Source organism: Parasteatoda tepidariorum, chromosome 9, assembly GCF_982258835.1.
Source record: "Parasteatoda tepidariorum strain Cologne lab strain chromosome 9, Ptep-v5.0, whole genome shotgun sequence".
Taxonomy (NCBI): Eukaryota; Metazoa; Arthropoda; class Arachnida; order Araneae; family Theridiidae; genus Parasteatoda; species Parasteatoda tepidariorum.
The window spans coordinates 72,539,235-72,558,970 of record NC_141763.1 but is presented as its reverse complement, the minus strand read 5'-3'; the positions used below and the strand labels follow the sequence as shown (position 1 = coordinate 72,558,970).

At 26.8% G+C, this 19,736-nt stretch overlaps 2 protein-coding genes across 8 annotated transcripts in view; both read right to left on the bottom strand.

The window, feature by feature from the left end:
• Positions 1 to 5,590, bottom strand: part of LOC107437623 (acetyl-coenzyme A transporter 1) — a 32,529-nt gene extending 26,939 nt beyond the window's left edge. The window contains exon 1 of one of the 4 annotated variants that reach the window (XM_016049699.4): positions 5,382 to 5,590. The gene's annotated coding sequence lies outside the window, so the exon portion shown is untranslated. The other 3 variants (XM_016049700.5, XM_016049702.5, XM_016049701.4) reach the window with 3 other exon arrangements.
• Positions 5,591 to 8,654: 3,064 nt separating this feature from the next.
• The window catches only part of LOC107437624 (acetyl-coenzyme A transporter 1), a 60,807-nt gene continuing 49,725 nt past the window's right edge, over positions 8,655 to 19,736 (bottom strand). For 2 of the 4 annotated variants that reach the window (XM_087152119.1, XM_087152118.1), the window contains exons 4-10: positions 19,353 to 19,534; positions 18,541 to 18,725; positions 17,807 to 17,927; positions 17,144 to 17,356; positions 14,172 to 14,329; positions 12,454 to 12,467; positions 8,806 to 9,001 (exon numbers count right to left, since the gene is read on the bottom strand). In XM_087152119.1, the coding sequence (XP_087008245.1) occupies positions 8,940 to 9,001; positions 12,454 to 12,467; positions 14,172 to 14,329; positions 17,144 to 17,356; positions 17,807 to 17,927; positions 18,541 to 18,725; positions 19,353 to 19,534 (935 nt within the window). In that variant the 3' untranslated portion in view covers positions 8,806 to 8,939. Of the gene's footprint in view, positions 9,002 to 12,453; positions 12,468 to 14,171; positions 14,330 to 17,143; positions 17,357 to 17,806; positions 17,928 to 18,540; positions 18,726 to 19,352; positions 19,535 to 19,736 lie in introns of all 4 variants that reach the window. The other 2 variants (XM_071187167.2, XM_016049704.3) reach the window with 1 other exon arrangement.

Genomic DNA, 19,736 nt, shown 5'->3' with positions numbered 1-19,736 from the left:
GTACCTTCACAAATTCAACTTTACGAAAAACGATAGTAATAGATTTTTAAAATTTTATTTTTCTATCCCTTAAGAAACGATAAATTCATATTTTTACCATATTTTTGTGTTGATTTTTCAATATATAATTTTTAATTTTTCACAAATTATGTCTAAATTTTCACAAAATAGGTACCTCTCAGAAAAATCTATACAGACCCCTGTGAGCATGTTGCATCAGGCAGTTGGTCTCGAAATAGTAGAGCCTTAACTTCCATGATCCTCCAGTTCAATAGCTGGCTGTTGTGGAAGAGCTGTACTTTTATGTTTCCAAATACTGATAGTGGATAGTGGGGTTTAACGTTTATCAAAGAAAGTCGAAAGTAGAGTTTTCACTTCTTCTAGAAATGTTTCCTTTCCTTTTTTGCAATTAGAATTATTTTCTAATATTTTTTCACAATTGAAACTTTTTCCAAAATTTATGAATATTTGAATTATTAATGTTAGGTGAATAGGGAGAACTTTTTAATGTACTGACTACGTGTGGTGTCTGGTGACCGACTTGTGGTGAAAAGAAAAACTTTTTTACTGACCAAATATGAGCATTTTGTTTGAATTTGCACCGTCCACTCACGTTATTCTGCAGTCTCTCCGGAATTGATATCAACATTTAATTTGGTTACATTTTTTTTTAATGTAAATCAGATATGGTAAGATTTTTTGCAATCACCTAATAGTTAAAATGTCATTGACTACTATCCACAAAGCATAAATGATTTTAAAACCCCATAAAAGAAGTAATTTCCTAGACAACTTTTAAATTAAATAAAATTAAAAAATCCAGAAAATTACAGTTTTTTTTCATTTGTTATTTTCGTAAAAGCAATAAAAAAGTCTGACTTAATAATTCTAAAGCCTATCTTTGAAGAACAATATACCCTAAACCTACAATGAAATATACGAGTATAAAATCATTCGAAAGATTGATAACAAATAAGCCAGTAAAGTTTGTAATCTTTTGTATCAAATATACACATATTATTCTTTTAATTGTTTTTATTTTACAAGATTAAAACAAGAATTTAGGAAATAATAATAATATTAAATAGATAAAAGCTGAAATCTTAGAGAATAATAAGAAGCATTATTGATACATTCTTAAAAATCCATAAGAAAAAACAACAAATGTACTAAAAATAGCTGTTTGTGCTTCTATATGTTTCCTCAGAAGAAAAAAAAACATCTTCTTAGTTATTGTTTAACTATAAAACCGCCTTTTAATCATAAAAATTAATTTCTGTTACAATAAAGTCATGCTCAAGCCAACAATCGATTCACCTGTTACAACTGACTAAGGTTAGACAACAACATAAAAATTTTTCAATAAGTTATGTTATGCCGGAAGGTGATTCAACCATATTTTTAATATTTATTGTAAATACTATTAACTGTCTGAAAATGTTTGGAAAGTTCCTAACTCAGTAAAGCCGAAGCCGCCCTTTTTCAATTGGTATTAAATAGGAAGTCATCTGCAAATTATTTTTGTTTCGTAAGCAGTTTTCGTAATTAATGATGTCAATTATTAGAACACACTTTTAACGGAACTAACTTGGCAGCTTGCGGTGCATCTTTATTCACAAAGCTTGAACTATATAAGATTGCGTAGCAATTTTTAGTGTTAACGAGCGTTAGCGAGCCTTAGCTCGCTAGCATTTAATAAATGTTTACAGGATTAAATAAAACAATAATACAGTATTGTAATGTCCGTCAGTCATCATCATCATTATCATTGTAATAAAATAAGAACATTCGAGAGAAAGATATTTTACGATATAGCAAGTAAATTTTTTCACCATGTGCTTCAAAAATATTTTTTTTATTCTATTTATCATTATTATTTTGCAATATAAAAATAAGAGTTTAGAAAATAATTTTAAAGAATAGCTAAAGGGAAAATATGAGACAAATTTTTTTAGAGAATTACACGAAATATTATTTTAACAATTTTATAATATGTAATAAATATTTTAATGCATATATTTCTTATAATAACAAATATAACTATTCAAAGGGATGAGTAGTTAAGCATTCCGCACATTGATCATAATCGACTAATTTTCGAGAAATCCTAGAAAATCTAAGATTACAAACGCTTCAAAAAAAAAAAAAAAATTATTAATGAAAAATTATTTGGGGAACAAATTTTGTGTTGCAAATACTTAATCTTGCTTAAATTCCGGGAGGGCATTTCAAATCTGAAATTAGTTTTGCTCCTAAAGCGAAACATATTTTTGTAATGACATTTTAAGTCTATTTAATTTTTGTCGAAATGTACAAGTTTAAAAACGTTCTATATAATAGGGGATCGGGCAAATGTTGCGACAAGCTTCAAGCGGAGTTAAGGCACATCATCAGGATTAAAATTGCATTGGAACCTATGCCCGGAAATGTCGCCGTATGCGGGTAGAAACGCTTCTCTATTATGACCTGTACAAAACACACAAAGAGACAGTTCATAATAGGGAATACGTCCCTAGAGGCGCATGACGACTTTTCTCGTAGTGGACCCTGTTATATATAACGTTTTAAAACTTGTACATTGCGACAAAAATAGAGTAAAAATGTCATTAAGAGAAACTGTAGCTTGGAGAGAGAAATTATTGGAATATTTGAAATCAGTGTTACGAAAATATCTAAGATCAGTTAAAAATCTCATGGAACAGAAAACAAAACAAAAAAATATTTTCTCCCCAGTGTTATCTGTGTACTATTCTTTACTTTCATACTAAGAATTTTTTCAATTTGTGAAATTTAGATAAAAATAAACATAATGAATTACTAAATAAAAATAAGGAGAAAAAAAAAAACAACAACCATCGATTAGATGAAGCGATGTATCGTAACATTAGTTTAAAAACTACAGTCGAGCCTGAACATAATATATAATGAACCTGAGATATAGTGGAACACTCAGTTGCTGTGAACTTATTTAGTGGTTCCATCTGAACTTCCATTTAACTAATAACTTTATTTTATAACCCCATAGTGGACAGCTGAAATATTAGTAGTTCGTTTATAGTGGACTCTAATTTCCTTTTTTCGTTACTTTTTACATTATAATACAACCTATGCGAGAGTTGCAATATATATATATATATATATATATATATATATATATATATATATATATATATATATATATATATATATATATATATATATATATATATGCCGTTAAAGGCTAGATAATTTAAGAGACTTAGGCAGATTCAGATAAAAAGGCATTTTATTAAGTTATATTAAGTATTGAAACATTGTTCGCTGGAGTTTTGTATCTATTACATTGGTATTTTCCCTAGCAGGAATGTTGGTATTTGGCCCAGATTTATCTATTAGCCATGAAAATATAAGAAAAAGCCACGAATTTTCGGTGCTCTTGATATTTAAAGAGGGGTTCTGAAAGGGAGATGGTTGCAAGGATATTCTTATCTCAATGAAACGCCATTCAAATGATAAAATTTAGAGATTTTGATTCGCTAAAAGGATAGCGCCACTCTGACGCTGGGAAGTTTTTGGGACTATCTTAACGCGTACTTCATCTACGAATTATTGCCCATTAACTTCAGAAAATAATGTTTTATCTGGCCTTATCTGGTTTATCTTGACTTTTTATAGCTCTTTGTGAGAGACCGACTTCTATATCATAAAATTGATACGAAACATCTGTTTTAAGCATATCAGTTAATATAGAAAGACTCCTATGAGGAATTCTGTATATATATATATATATATATATATATATATATATATATATATATATATATATATATATATATATATATATATATATATATATATATCTGCAGAAAAGGAGGAATAGAAAATAATGTATTGCAGATATGGAAATTGGAGAAATGCATTTAAAAGCGAAAATCACTCATTTCTTCAATAGAATGTACAAATTAACAACTTTCTCTTAAATACTTAATAATTTATAAACCAGTTAATAATTTATGAATAAATTATGTACTATCGTAATCACTATTTCCAGTAATATTATTTTTAGAGACTAAAAAGAAATTGGACGTAGTGGGATATATTAGATTGGATTTTTTTAAAGAAATTGGATATAGTGAACGACTGTTTATAGTGGACCTATTTTTAGGTCCGCAGATAGTACTCTATAACAAGGTTCGACTGCAATTATAATTTTTATTAAACTAATAATATTTTTCTTACGATTTTAGTACACAAATTTAGAAAAAGTATTTAATCAGATCAAAGAGCAACAGGAATTTCTTCTGATTAACAAAATTCATAATAATTAATTAATAATTGGTTAATATTTTGCTTTTGGAAATTGATAGATTTTTTAATTGAAATTTTAGGTTTAAAATTCGAATCGAATTTTCATCGAATCCGCTTTTATTTTCTACTTCTTCAAAATAACAGATTAATAATAGTAGATTAATCATATTAATAATAGAAGAATATTTCAAGCACGAATTAAAGTAAAAAGCTACAGAGAAAATAAATAAGCAGAAAAAATATTCTTTTAAATGTTTATCGAATCTGCTTTTTATTTTTATTTTCAGATTCTACAACGTAACAGATTAATAATGGAAGATTAACTAGATTAATAATAGAAGAATATTGCAAGCAAAAATTACTGTAAAAGTAGCAAAAGAACATAATTAAGCAAGAAAAAAATATTTTTGAGAATTTTCATTGAATCTGATTTTTTATTTTCTACTTCTTCAACGTAACAGATTAATAATCGAAGATTAACTGGATTAATAATAGAAGAATATTAGGAGCAAAAATTACAAAAAAAATAGCAACAATAAAAAAAAAATTAAACAGAAAAAAAATATTTTTGAAAATTCTCTTCGAACCTGCTTTTATTTTATTTTTTGCATCTTCAACATTACAGATTAATAATGAAAGATTAACTAATTAATCATAGAAGAACATTACAAGCAAAAATTACAATAAAAAGTAGCAATAGAAAATAAATTAGCAGAAAAAAATATTTTCAAAATTTTTCATCAAATCTGCTTTTTTTAAATTTTTTTTTTACTTCATTAACCAGACACACAGATTTATAATAGGCGAATATTACAAAGATAAATTACTTTAAATAGAAGCTTCACGGTAATAAATAAGAAATAGAAACGATTTTCGAAAATTTTCAATGATTTTAAATTGGCATCAAATCGGCTTTCCAATTTATTTACTTTTAGTTTTATCAACCATGCCAAATTCTGCAGACCTTTATCCAAGTTTTATCTCACATAAAAGAAAGAAAATAATTACGTATTATGCTTTACGTCTACGTAATATACTTTACGTGGCCAATAAATTTTTTTACTAAGTAATAAAAGGCTTACGAAAAGATTTACCTTTCAAATCCGATTCACTTGCTTTCTGATTCTGACGAAGTTGCATAATTCCTAACGTTTCCGAACCAATCGCCGCTGACGCAAACTTTTTTCTGTTTATATTACGGCGATAGGCGATGCAATGACTTTCAATTATACCGCTCCGATAGAGCATTTCGTGTTTTTTGTTTTGTTTTTTTTTAGTTTTATCTATCTATATTAACTTTTGGTAGGAAGAAAAAAAAAAGTGGGGAAAGGATACACAGACACTTAAAATTGTAGTGCTGCCATCTTTTAATTAAAATTATTACTAGGAAATGGGTTAAAAAAAAATGGAATAAAATTTTTTAAAATTTCAATTTTCGAAATCGGGAAGAGTTCCCTTCTTTCAAAGCTGATATGGACATGCAGCTCAAAATTTAAATAAATTATAATATTTCCCTAATGTGCTGAGGTGTGTGGATGCTTGAGGCAAACTATCCTTTAAGTATATCTAAAATGGGGGAATCAAAATTTCCTTATCAAAATTTTTTTATTCATAATAGGAAAGAAAAAACAAAACTCAAAAATTTTAAAACCTAATTTAATGTATAAAGAATTTATTATTTCTAATAAAATATTTTTCAACTTTCTGAAATAGAAAAAAAAAATTTACATTTTACTGTCCCAAAATTTCAGTCAAATTTTTTGAAAAATCACGTAATATTTTGCTTGAATCAAGTATTTATGTCATATGTAAAAAAGTTAATTTCCTGATAAAATTAATTCTAGTAAGAGATTTAAAACATCGATGTAATTAATCAATTAGATGCCCTCTTTAACTTGATGGTTGTGGTCACTGACCCCTCACTTCAGTACTCAAAATATATATATATATATATATTTCCGGGCATAAAGTGAATCTTTCAAGTATTTCATCGTGATTAATATTTTATAAAGAAAAGAATTCATTTTTTAAAAAGACAACACTAACAGCATAATAAAACAATAATCTGAAATGGTATACAACATATGGATTGTAAAAGAGGTGAGAATATCGATTTTATTATAAATTGAGAACAGAGAACCAATTTTATTATAAACTGTGATTTAAGTAGATATGACTATCTGTAATACGTTATTAACAGTATTTCCCAAACAATTTTAAATTTGCGTTTTCATATATAAATAAGGTGTGCACTATATAAATAATTTTTAAGACTAAAAATAAATAATCAAAGGAATCAGTCCAATAAACAAAACTCTAATTAATAAAAAAAATAAAGCCGAAATTGAAATTATGAGGAACATAAAGACATTTTCACTCCATTCTTTATTTTAATTCAACATGTGGCAAGATCACTGCTGCCAGTGACTGCTTGAATTGAATTATTATGTAATTAACTATGAATATTTCATAGTTAATTAGTACATTGTTAACTATAATAGTTAATAATGCCCTTTTTCTACCTTAAGTATAAATGATTGTATGGTAAAGAGTTTCTCTCATAGAAGCGTTAACTTTTAAAGAGTTTAATATAAAAAATTTATTTTTTTTAGCGATATTTGTTACATTAATAGGCCCGGATTTTATTTCTTCCCTACCATTTGCAGGGTTATTCCTTCTGCAATTATTATTAATACCCTGTTTTGTTCTGATTTAACATCTGAATTCAAAATATCAATTAACGTTTTATCCAGATAAAATTAATAAGTCTATCAAAAAAGTAACAATAAATTTGTAAAATAAAATTACGTTTTATTACCAGACATTAATGTTATTAATACAATTTAAATAAATAATGTTTCTATAATCTTAAAATAAAAATGTTTCACTTACCTAAAAAAAAAAAATGCATTATTTTGAAAAAACTGATAAAAAAGAAAATTCTTAAAAAGTCTTTTCCTTAAGAGTGTTAAAATTCAAATTTTAAATTAAACAAATGATCTTGTTTTGAAAGATCAAACTTATGGGTGCATTGCGGTTTAATTAGTAATCAACAACTTCTTTCACCCTTTAAAAAAAAACAATATCACTTCACCTGCTTTTTTAAACAGCTGCTCTTACCAGAATCAAGGAGTTAGTACATCGAACAAAAATGCCCAAATAGCGTCTTAAAGCAGACGATTATTAAGCCAATAATTTAAAATATCTTCATCTTTTTAAAAGTGACCTTTTATCTCTGATAAACAGATTAAAATAGGCCAAACTAGGTAAAAAAAGAAAATTAATAAGCAGAAAAAGATATTTAAAAAAAAAAATTACAATAGTGGATGTAAATTTTTTTTCAGTGATTAAAAGAAATTTTTTTTTTTTAATTATGCATTCAACTACGGCAAAATTTGCGTTTGGCAAATATTGTGGGGTAAGTGCCCCTCTGATGCTACACCTATGCTCTTTAGGAGCTCAACTAATATATTTAGAAACGGTATTTCAGGGCATTTCCATCCAACTAATGCACCGATTATAAATATGCTTTGACAATTTTTTTCATAGTATGTATTAAAAAAAGTTGTTAAGTCTAGAAAAAAACTCCACAGAAAATGAAGAGATTCGCTCTCTGTCCAACTGATCATAAATGTCATTTTCTTTCTTTTATTTGAAGTCTGCAGATTCGAATTGAATATATAATAAATTTAGCTAATAAAATATCTCCAATCAAAAATTATTTTTAAAATTTATTCTCCATTACCTATATTAAAAAATATCCCTAAAATTACGTTTCCGTTATAAGATTCCAAAAAATATTTTTTATAATAAAAAAGTGTACCATGTTTACTCTAGAATTTACAGAAGAGAGAAAATCTTAAATTATTCTTTAATATCTTCGGTCACCATATTTTTCTTTACTATAAAATGACAAATCAATGCTTTATTTAAATGTATAAAAAGCAATAGATTTTGTGCAAAAAAAAGTCGTTTGAGTTTCTAATAATAACTGTCAGCGGAATTATTTTCATACACAATTCCCGTTGTTTGAAAAATATTAAAAAAACACTTACCACTATGAAAACTATGAGCAAAGCTTAATTACAAACTTATAAAAAATTAACAAACTTGTAAAAAAAGCTTACTTAAATCTCTTTTAGATACACCTTAGAAAAAAAGACTAATAATTATAGAGCAACATCTATGAAAGTTAATTCACAACATATGGGATGTTTCATAGTTTTTAAAAATAACTGTTTCTATGTTTTGATGCTCAACTAAGCTCTTATGAAAATTGTAGTATACATATTTTAAACATGGAGCTTCATAATTACCACTCTTATTACAATTTAAGATCCTTGTCAAAAATGAAGTAAAAAACATCATTAAATAATATAATTTTATTCAGATTTTTCTCATTCCATTTTATTACAAAATAACATCAAACAAAAATGCTATAATATACATAAATTGTGCACCAATATAATTGTGAGAATTGACTGTAAAATATTGACAAGGTGTCAATATATCACACTTTTTGCATTGCACCGGAATAACAGCTAGATGAAAGAAAAAAACAATGTATACTAACATATACAAAATATTCTTTCAAAGACAAAAGTTACATTCAGTACTGGATGATTCCATGAACCAGAACATGATTGATCAGTTTATGAAAGATGCAAATAAATTTCATCAGGCTTGTACAACCCTTGTCCAATTTTAGTGTTACCTATTGAAATAAGGTAAGATATCAAGTTTTTTTTACTTAAGAAATACTTCAATACAAATCTTATGAAAATAAAGGAAAACACAATGTAGGGGCATATTAGTATATTAACTGTATAACAGTCCACCCTAATCATTCAAGACACTCAGTTAGCTCAAACCCCTCTGTCGGGAGGATCTATGGACAATGCAAACCTTCATCTATCAAAAGTTAAGACAAGATTGAATCGAGTTAGCATGTCTTATATGCTAGTAAATTGGTGTTCAATAATTACAGTGGTAGTTATGAATTTGATGGACGGATACTACTAGTTGCCGTATTTGTGAAAGATTGAGAGAGCCGAGCTAAGTTCACTGGATTTCGAACGCTTGTGGTGAGAGATGTATTAAGTTCATGGTTGTGCACGTGGTCTCTCCTGTGTTGCTATTGTACGGATTTGAGGAGAACTCCTCCAGACTAAAAGTCTAGGACTGTCTGCTGCTATGGTAAAAGTGAGAGCACATTTCTAATGGGGGTGCAATGGAGGAATGAAGGTGTTGATTGGTTTACTTACGCTGACTTATGCTAAGATCAAAACAAAACTATTCACCCCACGCCCCTATTCAAAGTGACTTTTCCTCGTAACCATGGTACCAGCCACGACGTGAGACAGCTGTCTGGAGGAGTTCTCCTGAAAGCCACACTATAGTCGAGTGTGTGCAGGATTCCATTGTGTGTAAATGAGACCAAGAAGCAACAGCGTGAGGAAGACGAAGACGCATTAACTGTAAATAGCAAGTCAACTGTTCAATGTAGACAATTCATTTAAGTGGACATTACTTTCGATGAAAGCGCGTTCATATCACGACAGCAGGTCACCAATGTGGAGAATGGGCTGTTCAACAACGGTTATAAAATAAAATAAAATTAGAAGGTTGGCCAGTAGGTCAAGAAATGGGAGAAAGGCTCTGGAAATGGTAGAAAAGAGTTGGTCGACGGTTTTTTATTGATTTACATCACGAAAATATTACCAAGGAGATGACCAAGACGCCCTGGAGGGAGAAAATTTGAAGCAAATTTAAAGACAGAGTGCGATTTATAATTATTTACTATGTGCTAGTGTCTTAACATTTGGTGAATGAAATACATGTGAAATTTAACAAAAGATTATAAATGTCAAATGCCTTCAAAGAACATTTCTCCCTTTTATAAAACTATAAATTTACTGCACAAAAACATTTTTTCTTTTTGTAAAAAAAGAAAAACACAAATGCATGAGCAAATATGAGTTAATTTTTGGATAGTGAAAAGTTTACTTGTCTTCACCTTTATAAAAATATACAGAGGAGACTCCATATCCACTAATTGGGTCATTGGTGAGATTATTTTTACTCTTTTATTGTTTCCCCTATTGGTGAATGTTTGGTTTGCTCCCTACCACTTAATTTTTATAACAGATTTATTTACATATGCTTTTCTTTTAAGTGTTCCTTACAGTATATTACTTAATTATAATATATGTTTAAAATGTATTAATTCTTAAAATGCATTAAATTCTAAAATAATATATATTATTTTTGTCCATTTCAGTGTTTTCTGTGATCATGTTTTTTTTAATAGAAGATTATTCTCACAAATTTAATCCTGTATTAAACAAGAACTAGGTTAAGATTTTATACTGCAGTAAATGAGAAATAATCAGACAAAAAAAATAAATATCCCACCGCTATATGACTCAAGTGAATAGGAATAATGAAACATAATTCCTAAACATTGTCAACACAGATCAGTCATGATTATCGACAAAGATTTTCATTATTATACATAAAATTGTGTGAGGCAATAAAATATGCAAGTTTCCTAATATCACTAAGGATTGTTATAACTGTAGTTTGATTTTCACTCCGTAACTCTAACTGTTTACTCGCTCTAAAATACTTAGCACTTGCTCTAAAAGAGCTAAAAAAATATAATTTGTGAAGAAAAACTTGATGAAATAAAAAATTAAAAATATCAAGAAAAACAGAGTATTTTTACTTGCACATAGTGACAAAAATTAGGATGTCTATGATTTTTGTAAAATTTTTGTGTTCACAACTTTGACCTAAAGAAGAAGCTTATAAAAGAAATATTTTAATCACATAAAAATATTTTTATTACCAAACTTTCAAATTATAATTGAGATGTATTTTGTTTTATTTGCCTTCGATAGGCACAATGCATTTTTTTTTTACCTTTTTCTTAGGACAAGAAAAATCCTAATATTAAGCCAATAAATTTCATAAATAAAAACTATAATGCAAAATTTAAAAAACAAAACAAAACAAAAAAAAACTATTTAATATAATGGATCCTAAATATGGAAAGGTATGTTATCAAAACTAATTAGCATGAGAATTTACTTTAAATTTTAGCAGAACAAATTTTTTAAAAATTTCTATACCAGCCTAACACTTATTTAAAAAAATTAAACAGTTTATAATGTTTAAAAATTAACACACATCCACGAGGAAAGATATTTTGGTCAAATAACCTTTAAGAAGAAAGAAAGAAAAAAAAAGGGAGAATATTTTCATAATTTAATAGACATCAATAACATGATCACAAAGATAAAAAGGAAAGTAAAAATAATTTTGTTGAAAAAAAGAAACAGTATGCTTTAATTAAACTTTACATTTAACTGAATTTGCACTATATTACATCTTTAATTGCATGATAATCCCAAATATTTGGAGTATTCACATCATAGATTTTAAGAGCAAGAAAATAAATTAAGTACAGAACAGAATATAATTTATTATTATAAATAATCACTTAACTGAACAAATACAATTTCTAATTACATAGGAAAGTTTTTAGCTAATTAAACTAATACAAATTTGCATTTAAATTTTTTAAATTAAAACAAATATGCAACAAATATTTCAAAGCAAAAATCATACAACAAACATTAAAATTTATTGCACAAAAACATTTTTTCTTTTAGTAAATAAAGAAAAACAAAAATGCATGAGCAAATATGAGTTAATTTTTGGATAGTGATAAGTTTACTTGTCTTCACCTTTATATTTATAAAAAAAAAATTTATATTAATAGAGTAAAAAGAAAAACATATTGAACTATTAAAAAATATTTTAACTTCAAAACTCACATAATGGCTCACTGGACACAGGTAAGTTTAAGTGATAGAGAGGTGTAGAAAAATGTTAATAAACTGTTCAAAAATTAAAGTAATGACCTTTAAGTATTAAATAACTGACATTTAAGTAACTTTTAATTTAAAGTTTCAGTGTACTGACTCATTAGGGGTGTTAACGAAAAAATTTGTACATTAATGATAAAACTTTACAGGAAAAAAAAGTCGTTAACTTTTTAATAGCACAGAATGGAGAAGAAGGCTTTCGATCTATAGTAAAAACTATTTTGAATTTGTACTGTAGAAAAAATATTAAAAAACAAGAACAAATTTTTTTTACCATATACAGGAAATCTAAAAATGAATGAAAGATGAATTTAAAGAAAACTAAACAAATAGGGACAGTTGCAAATATAGAGAAAAAAATTGTTCAAATAAAAAAAACATTAGACTTGTACGTGTTACGATTGATGCAGTAAGCAGTGTTAAACTGAAGTTGAATAGTACATTAAATGGTTCAATGCTGCTTTAAATTATGTCTCGTGAAACGAAAAGGATGGGGGCAAATACAGAAAATCCACCTATTAAAATCTACTTATAATTGTTTGATAATTTTAAAAAATGAAGAGGTTAGCGGAAGAAGGTAGTAAATAGTTTTGGGGAAAAAAATAGATTTCACAAAGAAAGATCGTATTTTAATCTCATTTAATTACACTTTATTAATTTAATTTGCTAGGTCTTTAAATTTCACAAAACTTAGCAGTTGAAGGCAATAAGTGAGAATCATTGAGTGTGGACTTCCAAGCGCATTCAGTAACAATGAGTAATTTTAGAAAAACTCCTTTTGCAGCAGCATTTGCTAAAACATTTTAAATGAATTTTAAGAGTTTCAAGATTTTTCCAATGTGATGCTTGCAGATGAATGCAAAACATAATCGTTGTTTAAATTATTAAGTGTACAAACTTTAAAGCTAATTTATACAAATACTATTTAAAATTCTTATCCATTTAACTCATTAGTTACAAGATTAAGTGATAAACAAGAAAATATTGCGAAATTTACACAAATATTGATACATTTCATTACCGAAATGCCAGATTAAAGCAAATAATAATTGTAACAAAAAATATATAATGAAATTTCTAAATAAGATTTAAAATAATACCCACTTTTGATGGGCCAATGTTGCCCCATAAATAGAATACCGATTCTGTGTTCAATGATGAGTATAAGAGGGAAAACAAAATAGGAAGAAAAATAGCTTGACGGTAAATCAATATAAAATATTTCGTAACTATTAAACGTATAATTATTTCTACACCATTTCCACTGCTTAAATGAGTAAAGTATTAGTTACTAAAAAGAAACTATCACAGAAACTATTTAAAAATCAGGAATAAGACAAATAATTTAATTATTTGTTAAGTTGTGGTGAAACATAACTACGTTTTAAATTTTTTTTAATAGAAATGTATACATCTGAAAGCAGAATTAGCATTTACTATGCAATTAACAAGGAAGACAATTTCCTTTAATAAAATCAGATAACATGAAATTGAAAAGACATAAAATCAGTTTGAAAACCAAAACAGTTTTAGTCCTATTAAATCATGGGCGACGCAAGTGTCCAATTTTTTGAGGGGCACAAAATAAAAATACACAGTCACATTAGTTATTTAAATTTCACACATAAAAAATATTTCTTAATTTTGCCAAAAATCTGTAAAAAGATTAATTTCTTTCTTGATTTAACATATAACTCTTTCATGAGTTAAAAGGCGTATTAACTTTTATGCATATTATTTTCTTTGTTTTTATTTACTTAATTTTGTCGATATTTGCCCCATATTTTAATTAAAATAAAAAAGCGCTAATTCATTTGCGTTTAATTTATAGCTTGATTTTTGCTCATCAAGTATTACTAAAAAATATTAAAAATAGGGTTTTTGTTGTTAAAATTATCAAAAAATTAGAAAAAACAAACCAACAATAAAATAAACACCAAATATTATTTAATCCATAATCTTTTTAAACAGTATAATAATAAAATGAATTACCTGGGACATTTCCAAGCTGACATTGGTAAACGATGTAATCTATGAATTACGTTTTTACCCCACTTAAGCCATATAAATCCGAAAATGGTACAGAGAATTGTTTCCAAATAGAAACCATCTACTGTTGTTAGGCATTCATGACCAGCATTAGTACACTTCTAGAAACCAAAATAAGATATTAGAAATTATATAGCATTGGAAAATTGACAAGTATTGATTTGATACATTGTTTAATTGATAGTGATTTTTTGACTACCTAATCTGCGATATTCTTAAGATGTAGATAATACAAAAAACTAGCTATAGCCAGGGTCATGAAAGTTATGGTTCCACAATTAAGAGACCAATTCTTAACGGTGGTGGTATGGACAGGATTGCACCTAGAAGGAGAATTCGATGAGCGAATCTGCAGCACAATCCTCGTAAATCCAAATTTGTCTCCCACCTCAATGCAGTCAGACAGAGATTAGTGTAAAAATTCAGCTTAATCTAATATACATGTAGCAAAATTTACAAATATAAGGTCCATAGAAATTATGTTTATATTATTGTTTATATTTAAGTAGAATTTTATATAATGATACAAAAATATGGAAGAAATCCTTACCTAGTAAGTCTGTAATCAAGTAACTGAAAAAAACTTTAGCTTTTGTTTCTTTGCAATGTTATCTCAATTCAGTTTTTTAATTTTTATTAGAAAAACAAGTTTAGAGATGTTTAAAAAGAAGTATTTTTCCTTACTTGTTTGTTTGCTTTAAAAAAAAAAAAAGGAAAAAAAACTAATGAAAACTAATTTGCCGATTTTGTATTAATCTGCAACACCCACTACCGTGCCGGAGGATTCCTGTTATCAGGGTTTTTTCTTACTTAACAAGTTGGTGCTCATTCATCTGCAGCTGGGTAGGTCACCAGTGAACACTGAGATAGAACCACAGTGCAATGACAGTTTATCGTCTTAACTATGCTATCACAGCTCAGTGGTAGAAGCAGTCAGATATAAAATGAATATTATAAAAATGAAAATAGCTTCTGATCAATTCATGACCCTCTATTACAATAAAACAAATTACAGATTCCTCATAAAACCACAATAAAGAAATAATACTAAAATCCTTATAATAAATTAAAAAAAATTTTTTTGAATATTTTTTTTAAAAATTTTCTTTGTTATAATGGTAAAACAAATTATAATGAAAATTAATATGATTTTGGAAACACAGCTTTTAACTACTAAATACAAAAGAATTTATAAAGTAAGCAAAAACAATTTTTATTAACAAAACAAAAGTGCTTACATGCAGGACAGATAAATAAGTATCATCTAAATATTAAAAATGTAATCTTTGCTTATTTGATATCATGATAAAAGAATTACATAAAAAGAATAAAGATATAATAAATTTCAAAAAAATTAATTCCCGAAAACAAAGAATTCTATTGTTCAAAATTATGAATTTACAAAATTTTATTTCTAATGTTTAATTCATAATATAAAACTTGCTTGTAATTTTAAGTACTTAAACATATAAAGGTGGCCACAAACGCTCAGTAAAAAAATACCCTAATTTTTACAAACTGAATTTATCAAATTTACTTAATTTTTGCAACCAGTGTCATAAATTGCAGTATGTAGTTTACTAATACAAGAATTCTAGCATTAGTACGTTCATTTACTCACATTTTTCATTTTAGTTTGCATAACATATAGTAAAATCCATCCTTTTGGATAAATTTTCAATTATGCCTTTTTCGTTAACATAAGATTTATTACAAAACATTTATACTTGCTATTTGAGTTGAGAATAAACTTTAAAAAAAAATAATAATAATAACTTTTACAAAAATAAATTTTTTGGGGAGTATTTTTCTTTCTTTTTGGAGCTTCAGGTACCTTGAACTCAAATTAATTCATTTTTCCTAATTTTTTGAATTTTAATTAAATTCCCTGACCTTTACAGTTATACCAAGTTACAGACCCTATATTGTACCAATCTTGTATTTGATAAACGAATCTTAAAGTAGGTGTGTTTATCTATTTTTATCATCCTTAGGAAGTTTCATTCTGCTTAATACAAAATATCTGCATCATTACAAAATATATAACACAATAAATAGCAAGTAAAATGTCAATTTGTAGCTATATAAATACTTAAAAGTACATTAATAAATAAACCCACTAAAAAGCACAATGCTACAAATAAATATTAAAAAGATTGGAGAATGCTTATTTGCATCCTAAAACTTTCTTGGCAACGATTTTGTCAACTTCACAAAAAACAATTAGTTAAAGGTTAAAATTTAATCAATTGTTAAATCTTTTAAATAACACTTGGGAATTTTTTTTTTTGCTGTATTTATAAATATACTTAATTTTGCCTAATCAGGAGTGAAGAATTCTGAAATTAGTTTGCTCTTAAAGCTACAGATTTCTTTTAAGATTACATTTTTAGTTTTCTTAAAAATTAAAATGTAAACATTCAAAAGCGTTATATGTAACTGGGGGTCGTATGAATGTGGCAACAAACTTCTATGGGAGTTAAGGACACATCACCAGGAATAAACTGCATAAGAACCCATGCCCAGAAATGTCCTTGTACACGGCTAGGGATGCTGAGAAGAACACAGAGAAACAGTCCATAATAGGGAAATCCCCTAACCGCATATGACTTTTCGGGCATAGGTTATTATGCAATTTTAATCCTGTTTATATGCCTTAACTCCCCCTAGAAGCTAGTCATAACATTTACGCAACACCCTGTCATATATTTAATGTTTTTTAACTTGTACATTGCAACTAAAAACGTCATTTTAAAAAAAAACTAGCTTGGAGAGAGAAACAGAGTTTAGATTTGAAATCAACTATGTGAAAATATCCGATAAAAATCTCCCAGAAAAAAAAAGTTCCCAAATGTAATTTCTCACACAATTCACATTTCAGACAACATAAAAAAAATGCTGTTAAAATAATATACCTGCGCTAATTCTTTGGTATCACAACTGAACATAGAATTTTCACAACTTTTGTATGTGAGGCCATCCACAAACCACAATGCCAAAGTTGTGGGCCAGTTTCCACCAAGATTACAAATAGTATTTAATAGAGTCATATAGGTACCGCCAATTGCTGGATCACTTATTTGAGCAAAAAATGACATCAAGGCAACAAAACAACTGTAAACTGTAATCTGAAAACAGAAAAAAAAACATTATTTAAAATAAATAATTTCCACCAAAAATTACTAGAGTTAATGAATTTCACAAAGTATAAACCACCCTTAATTAAGAACTCTTGTCAAAAATGGAACAAAAGAAATTGCTGTATTAGGGGTCATGAATTAATATTTGAATGAGAATTTTTTTTATTTATTAAAATGTGTTAATTTTAATTTCAAATATCAAAACTAACTTGATTGTTAAATGAAATGCAGTTTTGATGTTATATTTCTTCACTAAAACAATAATCCTACCTCTGATATATAAGAAATAAATATTAAGGACAATGATTTCATAATACCCAGCCTTTCTCCATATTGATAAATTAAATGTATTTGTCATTTCACTCAAGAAAAAGAATCCAAAAGAATATTTTACAGGTAGCAAATATAGATTTTCATGATTTCTTTTAATCAACTTACCTGATGCAAACCATAAGCAATGGTTATAATGACATAATAGTAAAATGGGAAATCACCAGTTATAGTTCTAACAGTCTTAGTCCACCAAACAACATATGCAAATAATAACCCAAACATCAACCTAAAAAAAAGAAGAAAAAAAATTAAAATATGATAAGGCTAACATTAACAGATAAAGCTAACATTTATGCAGAATATGACTCCAATTATACTCTGCAATAGTCAACGTTTTTTTTAAAAAAAATTTTTTTAATTCTACAGCTTCAAAAAAATTTTAAATTACTGAGACTGTAATAAAAGTTTTCCCACCATTTATTATGAAAAGAAAGAAAAATACCTTCATATTTGCACAAGATAGATTGCTGATAAAACACAATATTCTTTTTTCTAACAATTGCTTTTCCTTAGAAATTAAAAAATAGAAACAAATACAAGAAAACTGTCTGTAATGAAACATATGTTTATAAAAAATTTTTATAATAAAAAAGTGAAAAAAACCAATTAGTTAAAATACTATAATTACTTTAAATTATACTTTCATGTCAGTCTGAATAATACTTTAATGAATCAGTACTAATGTCAGGAATTGTTTTCACTGCATTAAAACATTGCTTTTATGGTTTTCAATAAAAGCTACATCTTTCCTGAATGATAGTAGTAACATGCTAAATAGAAAACTTAAAAATAGAATTACATAATAAGATTATGGTTACGGAAGTTTAAATTAACTATACCTATAAGGATAAGCCTTCAAAAACACGGCTAAGGGTTTAGGACCAGTCGTGTAACGGCTGATGACAATTGGTAGAAGTATTTGTATAGGAACCATAGGAATAGCTATAAGAGCCAGGTGTTCCCTCTTGACACCTTGTTCAATTAGTTTTAATCCTGTAACTGCATCAGTAGCAGCAAATGCAATCTATAAAACAAAAAAATTAACATTTAAAAACTAGAATTTGGAGAATACTTGCAGTTTTAATACATGACTTGTTAAAATTACAAAAACAAAATTATTAAAAGATTATTATATATCATTCAATTAATAACCAAAAGAAAGTGTACATAAATATATTACATAAATGAAGTGAAAAAATTCAATATTTCTTTTATAAAAAAAGTTAAGAAAAATCTTTAAAGGACACAATTGCTTTTAAAGTACAATAAGTTTACGAATAATTATTAAAAATTAAAAAAAAAGTTTTAAAGATTTATTGAAAGATTATTATATATCATTCAATTAATTACTAAGAGAAAGTGTACATAAATATATTACGTAAATGAAGCGATAAGAACTTTACTAAACAAACAATATGAACTTAACATTCTAATATATATTTATATATTGGTATTAATAAAAGAGAAGTGGAAAAAATTCAATAATTTTTTTAGAAAAAAAGTTAAGAAAAATCTTTAAAGGACACAATTACTTTTAAAGTACAATAAGTTTATGAATAATTATTAAGAATTATAAAAAAAAACTTTGCCTTGTAAAATTGAAATACAATGCTATTTTATATAGGATTTTTTTTAAAAAAAAAAAACTTACCTTACATGTTAATAGAAATGTCACAATTAGCCAGATATTTCTCAGACATAAAATACGATAAAGCTGACTATATGTATCTCTTATTCCTAATATATTGGAATGTCTGTCTTCTCTTTCTGATTTAAAGACTAAAATCATAGAAGTAGCTATGAAGAATACAATGCCCCAAAATCTTAGGAAACCTAAAATATTTCATTTTTATATATTAAATGTTAAACATTATGTGCTTTTAGATAAATCTGCAAGAGAAATATAAGTAGCACCTTTGTTTTGAAAAGGAGTGAATATAAAAATTAAAAGACTACACCAGCAATTATTTGTAAAACATCACAATATTTTCAGTTTTTAAAAGAATAAGAATCATTCGTATGATACAATAAATCA